Genomic DNA, 8376 nt, shown 5'->3' on the forward strand with positions numbered 1-8376 from the left:
TTTACTCGTTGGGTTACAATACAGAGTGTGAATTTGTTTAGAAAACTGAACTGTTGATGACTGGTGACAGAAAAACATAATTTACCACAAGCACAGCAAAAAAGCTGAGGTGACTGCAGCTGAGATAAGTTCAACTTCTGTTTCAGTGGTATAACAAACTCCGCTCTTTTGAAAGCAGAAAAACAGACATGTAAATCCTCATTTGATGCTTTGCCTCCATATTGCACCTGTTTTATCCTCTCTCCAAAACACACATGCTCCACTGTTATCCTGAAACACAGAAAGTGAATCAAAATGAAGGAAAATTCTTGTTTTTGAAGTGTTTATTATTGTATTTATTTTGTTGCCATTTTATTATTGCGGTAATAGATTAACTGAACCAGTTCAGTAAGATCACTGACTGACTGGTTTCCAGTGTTCACAAACAGGACCTGGTTTTCTAAAACTCTTGACATTCGCAGGGCCGTGCAGAGACCTTTGGAGGAGAAGGGGCTTAAAGTTAAAAAGGGGCAGATTGATCTTAAAACATTGTACAACTCTGTCGTTGTGTCCTTGGACAAGACACTTCATCCCCTTCCCTGCTGCTGGTGGTGCTTCTGTCAGTGGTGTTGCTGCCCCAGGGCAGCTGTGGCTACTATCCAGTAGCTTACCACCATCAACATATGCATGACTGAATGTAGTGCAGAGTGCTTTGGGTCCTCTTTACAAGAAAATGTAAAGAGGACTTTACAAGAAAATGTCGCAATTTGGACAGAAAAACATAAAAATAGAACCATATTATAGAAACATATTTAGATTAATGAAAAAAAGTTGATTTGGGTTTTAGTTACATAAACTGAATTACTTATCTACTTAAACAATAACTTCCTTCCTCTCGGCCACCTCTCTCTCAGCATGTGATCAAACAGAAATTCTCTGTCTGCTGCAATAAGTAACCCTCAACCACAAGAGCAACACGGCGCCTCAGTCGGTGATCAGCATCTGTTTGAGAAAGTCCAACATGAAGTGGATTACTCTTTATCTCCTAACACTCTGCTTCCCTACGACCAGAGCTGGTAAGTATTCTGGAGTTTTGTAGTTTGAACATCAGTTTAGTTGTTAATGTATCCATCTAGGCTGTATTCAAATTGTTAGTCAGGTTTTTCTCGTACCTCTGGYTCATTCAGTTGTCATTTTTGTTTGCCGTGAAAAGTTCTGACTTCATGTTCTGTGTCCATTTTACAGACTGTAACTCTCAGAATGTTATTGATGAGTGCATAAAACAAGGTCCTGTACTGTGGACCAGGTAAATGATGCTGCTGATGCTGTGCTTATTTGGTTGATTTTAAGCTCTTATTCTTACACCCTAATGGATTCTTCTTATTTTTTCCATAATAAATTTGCTTTGCTGTAAGATTTTTTTTCCTTTCAACTTGTTTTGCATTCATTGCTTTACTCATAGAGGAGTACATTGATTCTTAATTCTATTTTTGTTCTTAAGGTTGTTCATTGTGTAATTTGTGCTAAACTTGTGCTGAGGTTTATCAGTTCTTGTGCTGCCTCATTATGTAAATGATTGATTGTGAAACATTTCTTGGTAGGTGCTATGAAGATAAAATTGTGACGTGCAATCCAAGGATTCGTATGTTCCATGGGTTTGCTCGCCAAGAGGTGAACCCAGCAGACCAGGTGAGCTCATAGCTGGGTGATCAGTGGTATGGCCTTTATTTGGGAAGCACCAACACATGAGAAATATGGGAGGTGGAGGGGGGTTTCTTTTAGAAATTTCAAGCATCTATTTCGGTAAATTTTGATAATTGTGGCTTACAGCTAACAAGCTCCCAGTTTTCCAAATAACACAAATGAATAAAAAGAAGTTTTAATACAGAAATTATGGCCAGCCTCTGTGTGTGATTGTAGTCTGCAGTATATACACCTAGAGATTCCATGAAGATGATCAACCTCTGGTTCTGCTGAGGTTTTAAGGAAGCCCATGTTGCTTTCAACATGTCTTCATTATTGGGTCCAGAATCTCATCGTCCTGTTGACAGGACCCAATAGACTCTCCAGGGGGCTCAGGCCATAACAGTCAGATGACTTTCACATGTTTGTCAGACATGTATAAACCTATCCTAACCTGACCTCTTCAAGGAAACATAATATGTCACCTTTAACTACCAACTCCAACATCAGTCTATGTGTTGTGATTCTGTAAAACTCATGAATGGCGTTTTCTTCACATTGTACATTTTTCTGAGAAACTGAATGGTGGGTTTCAGTGAGATAAAAGCCATAATCATCAGAATGAAAATAAAATATTCAGTTGAAACCAGAAGGTTACATACACCACATAAAAAGACACAACTTTTTTTTTCTCACCATGTGAAGTTAAATCAAACCAAACTTCTCTGGTTTTAAATCTCCAAGATCATTTMTCTTTGCTAATTGCCACAACAATGAGAGAGAATATGTCTGAGGTTTATTTATTCAAATTCAGAAACTGACGTAAATTTCCTTTGCACTGCATTACTTGAGTCAAACATTTTGGGTTTCCTTCCACAAGCTTGCTGGAGTTCTGGTCCATTCCTCCTAACAGAACTGGTAGAACAGAGTCAGGCTTGTAGGTTGCCTCTCTCACACATACCTTTTCAGATTTTCCCACAAATTCTCTCTAGGATTGGAATCAGGACTTTGTGTAGGCCACACCAAAACACTGACTGTGGAGAATGACACAGTGAAACATCTCAGCGTCAGGCAACATGTTTGGTCTTTTTGTTTTGGGGTTAATTTGGRCATTTTAGACCCAAACACGTCCATATATGGAACACAGAGTCATTTCCTTCCTGAGCGGTATGATGGTTGGACATTTCCATCACCACAGCACCTTCAACTATCTGGAAATTGATGAACCAGATTGTGCAGCTCTACAAGTCTCTTCCTGATCTCTTTGCTGATTCCTTGTGAAACTATAGAGCATTGTGTCCCAGATGTGGCCTTAAAGGACATTTACAGGTCTCCTCTAATTACATCAAGGCCATGGGGCTCAACTTACCATTGTTGTTTAAAGAGACAGTAATCATTCTGCATGTAAACCTCTGATTTTGAATATATTAATAAATAAATCTCCAACATTCTATCATTATTGTGGCATTTAGCAAATAGTAATAATTTTGGAAATTTTGACTGACCTAAAACATGATAAATGTGGTCTGATTTCACTTTAGAGAGAAAGGGGAAAAAAAGACGTCCATGTAATTTTAATTAGCATGTGTAAATTGTCTGGTTTCAAATGTATAAGTCTGTTGACTCTGTAAAATATAAGTTTCAGTTGTTGAATTGCCTTAAACTAAATTAATCTTTTGACATTTACAGGATTAATTTATCTTGTGTTTATGTTAATAAACTGTGTTCAAAGTTTGATGGAATGTTCATAAATGTTATTAGGACATAGTAAACCAATAGACTGTATTTACAGGACATGATCTGAAACATAACTGATTTTCTCTGAATAAAATCCTAATAAATGTTGTGGTATTAAGGTTGAAGTACGTCCCACATCCAATCACAGGGTCCGAATCCCATTGCCACATGTTCCGAAAATGAGAAACGCACAATCGGAGGAAAATGTCCAGGTGGTTTCCTCGGTGATCAACAGCAGATTCTTTCAGGTGTGATTCTCTGAACAAGCACGTGTAATGTTCTTTATATGTTTACCTGAACTTCCAGCTTAAGCCAGCATGCCATTGTGAATGCACCAGGTGGTTCTTTCCTTCAGACTCATTTGTATTAATTTACATTCTGATTTTTTTTATAGTAAAAAATGGAGGCTGTAGAGGCTGTCCCTCTAGACGAATATTACTTTTAAAAAAGAGGCCAATTCTTTCTTCTCGTTGCAGCAAACTCCTCAGAACAACTACGGTACGCAGCCGACTGTCAGAGAACAGGCAGTTTTAGGAGAGCAGGTTCTGTTTGTGAGCGTTGGAAGCCAGCGAATCCGTAATCTTACTGATCCGGTCCAGTTAATCTTCAACCACAATAAAACGGTAATTGAATAAATACAATTAAAATAAAAGGAATTTTCCTTCCATTTTGATTCCCTTTCTATGTTTCAGGAGAACAATGGAAAATGTGTGTTTTGGAAGGAGGATGAAACAGGTGCAATATGGATGCAAACAACTTTTCTACTCTTAAATGAAAGCATCAAATGAGGATTTACATGTTTGATTTTCTGTTTTCATTAGTGTGGAGCACTGAAGGCTGCAATACCAAAAAATCCAAAGATGAATTTATCTGCAGCTGCAGTCGCCTCGGCTTTTTTGCTGTGCTTGTGGTAAATCATGTTTTTCTGTCACCAGTAACCAACAGTTTTACATTTCCATATAGTGACTTCTAAAAGTATTAACATTTTGTCACGTTAACCTAAGATTTAATTATTGTTGGAGGATTTTTCATAACAGGCCAAAACATAAAGTAGTGCAAACTTGTAAAGTGGTAGCAATTTGATAGATGATTTTCAAATTGTTAATAAATATATCTGGGAAAAGCACCTTAAATTTACATTCTGCCCCAAGTGTTCGAGAAACATTTACTGCAGTTCCTACGCTAGTTACACACACTGATCAGATTTGGATATGTGAATAGCTTAGCATCTCAGAGGTGAAAGAGACAAACAGCAAACGAAATGTCTCCTAATGTAAAATACATCCATCCATCCATTTTCTTCCGCTTATCCGGGGTCGGGTCGCGGGGGCAGCAGCTTCAGAAGGGAGGCCCAGTCTTCCCTCTCCCCAGCCACTTCTTCCAGCTCCTCCAGGGGAATCCCAAGGCATTCCCAGGCCAGCCGAGAGACATAGTCCCTCCAGCGTGTCCTGGGTCTTCCCCGAGGCCTCCTCCCGGCGGGACGTTCCTGGAACACCTCACCAGGGAGGCGTCCAGGTGGCATCCTGACCAGATGCCCGAGCCTCAACWRSYKSCTCYYCTCGACGTGGAGGAGCAGCGGCTCTACTCCGAGTCCCTCCCGGATGACCGAGCTTCTCATCCTATCTCTAAGGGAGAGCCCAGCCACCCTGCGAAGGAAACCCATTTCGGCCGCTTGTACCTGTGATCTCGTTCTTTCGGTCATGACCCAAAGCTCATGACCGGTGGGAACGTAGATTGACCGGTAAATCGAGAGCTTCGCTTTTTGGCTCAGCTCTCTCTTCACCACAACGTACTGGTACACGGCAGACGCTGCCCCAATCTGCCTGTCGATCTCCCGCTCCCTTCTTCCCTCATTCGTGAACAAGATCCCCAGATACTTAAACTCCTCCACTTGAGGCAGGACGACCCCCCTGACCCGGAGAAGGCACTCTACCCTTTTCCGGCTCAAGACCATGGCCTCGGATTTGGAGGCACTGAGCCTCATCCCGGCCGCTTCACACTCTGCTGCGAACCGCTCTAGTGAGAGCTGCAGATCACGTTCTGATAAAGCCAACAGGACCACATCATCCGCAAAAAGCAGAGATGCGATCCTAAGGCCACCAAAACGGATCCCCTCAACACCTCGGCTGTGCCTAGAAATTCTGTCCATAAAAGTAATGAACAGAATCGGTGACAAAGGGCAGCCTTGGCGGAGTGCAACTCTCACAGGAGAAGAGCCCGACTTACTGCATTGTAAAATGCATTTCAGCTAAATTTTATTTTTTCTGTATAGAATCCAGAAGTGAAGGTGGATGAGGATCATGCTGAGGCTCTCAGCTACATCACCTACATTGGATCGGCTCTCTCTGCCTTCTTTGCTTTCATCAGCCTGTTCATCTTTGTTGGTTTGCAGTAAGTTTTTACTTTAAGTTAAACCTTTTTTATTAATGGGATTGACATAGTTTATATTATAAAGCACGTAGCTTTCTTCCTTCCTTCTATCCAGGACTTGCACAGGTTTAGAGTCCAGAATAGTGCAGCTAAGAATCCTACAGTTTTTAACTACTCTCCACACACGTTGGACAGAAACTATTTAGATGCAAATTGTTAACAGGGAGCCCATCCTCTTTATTAAATACACCAGCAGAGGTTGCACTTTGTTGTTGTCCATTGTTTTGATTTGACAGAATAAAAATAAAATAAAATCTTTTCATAATCTGTCTTTACTCATTAACTTTTAAATTGATAATAATGAAACATTCACTGGCATTTAATTTTCAATGGGCTTCTTTAGTCAACAAACCGAACAGAGAATCCACATCAAGCAGATGAATACATGTAGCTTCTTGTGCACTGTGACAACTAACTTTGGCCCCAGTTACTACATATGAACAATGAAATTAAACAATTAAATTATGAATGATTCCCCTGCTGTGGCCATCACACCAACCAGAATTGCATACCTGCTTGTTAATCAAACCTTCCGCACTGAAGACTTGAATTATAAGTGTCATTTTAGCCAAAGTTTTAAAATCGGGAAACATTTCTCTAACTGAAGTCATCAGAAGACGAAAAGACTTCTGATGGCCCCGCACCCCGTTGCAGGTTACTGTGGAGTTTGGTTCAGAGAACTCTTTTATTCTGAAATCCCTCGCTTTTAGCAGAAGCTCCTGCACATAATGAGCTCCAAAGAGACCTGTCCACAACTATTCAAGGGTCAGCTCCCGGATAGCAAGATGCATTAAGTTAAGTGTGCAGGTCAGAGAAGATACTCAGATATTTTTATTATTATTATTGATTTAGTTGCCTACATAATCTGCTCTGTACGTAAAGTTGAAAATGCTTACGCATATGCACCAACTGGTCAGGGGCCTCGTGTATAAAGCATGCGTGCGCACAAAAAATGTGCGGTCTCATATTTTACGCAAAAGTGAGCATGTATAAAAATGTACTTTGCGTGAAGGTTTGCGTAAATATACGCACACTTTTTCGCTGGCGTGAAAATGTGCGGCAGCCACGCAAACTTTTTCTGTGGACAATATCAAACTACAAAGCATCAAAACTCACCTAAATACACTGAAGTCTGACTCACTAGTGGAACAAGTCAGCGTCGGGCCGGGGTGCGGGGCCAATGACCGGGCCCCTCACGTGTATCACCTGCGCTGATGGAAACTGCTGAGGGGGGGCGGTGTTTGGGCCTCGTTTGATTTTTACCCAGACTAAACCGTCAGTGAAACAGTCACTACTATATATTCCATTGAGGGAGAGTAACTTTACATACAGCACAGAACATTACATACACCTTTCTGAACAGGCGAGGGCACACTTTCTTCATCTATAATCAGACATTAAAGCGACTTGAAACCATTCCTCCCTCCCTGGCACCTCCAGACCCAGGCCCCCATGGGCACCCATCTGGGCCGAGCTGGGGGGCAGTCGCCCCCACAGCCCCCCTATAGCTCCGTACCTGGTCTGACTAAATTCAGTGTTTAGACCAAGAAGCATCAAATCGATGTTTTTCATGATTTTAATATTTTATTGCTTAAACGTAAACGATGAAATTGAACCGCATTTATCTTCAGACAATAAGCTAACACACACACAAAATAAAAAAATGTATATGTGAAAACCTCGCCGGAATGAACGATCTCTTTATTTTATTTTTTTTTTAATTTGGATTTTTTTTTTCTTTAAAATTTATTTTTATTTTTGTGAGGTGACATTATGTGCCCTCATAGCACCTTTTAAATGAAATATATAGTTATTACTATTATAAATACTTATACTGCTTCAAACAACGACGTTGCCATGATTCAATAATCACTTGGTGGTGGCAGACTTCCAGGTATTTATACTAATTTATTTATGAATTTGTGGGTAGCAACATGGGGGACCAGCCGCTCTGCTCTATATCCCGCAATTTAGGATTTATATAGAGGAAAGGTGTGTGGCCACGTGCGTGCGCACAGCTTTATACATCCGATTTTTTTTTTGTGCGCCGAACTTTTGTAAATTTTTCCATACTCCAAGTTTTAGTGTCAAAACTACGCAGTCTTTTATGCATGAGACCCCAGATGACTAAATTTTGACCTGACGAAATGACAGATGACCTTGGGGTTTTTTCTGTCAGCGTTACGAGGAACAAAGGCAGCGAATATTCCATTAACACAACCCCTGCTTCATATATGTTTACAAAGAAAAACTTTAATTTCATTCTTATGTTTAATATTTTAAATGTCTGAATTGAGAGTAATGTGGAACTGAAGTTAAATTATTTGTGCTGCACAAACTGGGTGATAATCAGGCTGATTCTGAGAATTGTGAAACTCCACAAGTGGTTTTACATGGGTAGAAGTCCCGCATAATACAACCATTTATACACAAACATAAATGTCATAAAAGCCCTCAGCCATCATAGTGTTCTGTTATGAGTACTGTGACCAGGATAGTCTCCATAGGGATGGGATGGGATGGGATGGGATGGGATGGGATGGGATG

General features: G+C 40.5%; 1 protein-coding gene across 1 annotated transcript in view; it reads left to right on the top strand.

Annotated features, from left to right (window-relative positions):
• Positions 1 to 943: 943 nt before the first annotated feature.
• LOC103462307 (adhesion G-protein coupled receptor G5-like) overlaps positions 944 to 8376 on the top strand; it is an 11285-nt gene continuing 3852 nt past the window's right edge. The window contains exons 1-8 of the mRNA XM_008404997.2: positions 944 to 1055; positions 1225 to 1285; positions 1581 to 1668; positions 3513 to 3647; positions 3876 to 4022; positions 4092 to 4134; positions 4221 to 4309; positions 5672 to 5790. Of these exons, the coding sequence (XP_008403219.2) occupies positions 1001 to 1055; positions 1225 to 1285; positions 1581 to 1668; positions 3513 to 3647; positions 3876 to 4022; positions 4092 to 4134; positions 4221 to 4309; positions 5672 to 5790 (737 nt within the window). The 5' untranslated portion in view covers positions 944 to 1000. The remainder of the gene's footprint in view (positions 1056 to 1224; positions 1286 to 1580; positions 1669 to 3512; positions 3648 to 3875; positions 4023 to 4091; positions 4135 to 4220; positions 4310 to 5671; positions 5791 to 8376) is intronic.

Source organism: Poecilia reticulata, linkage group LG3 (assembly GCF_000633615.1).
Source record: "Poecilia reticulata strain Guanapo linkage group LG3, Guppy_female_1.0+MT, whole genome shotgun sequence".
Classification (NCBI taxonomy): Eukaryota; Metazoa; Chordata; class Actinopteri; order Cyprinodontiformes; family Poeciliidae; genus Poecilia; species Poecilia reticulata.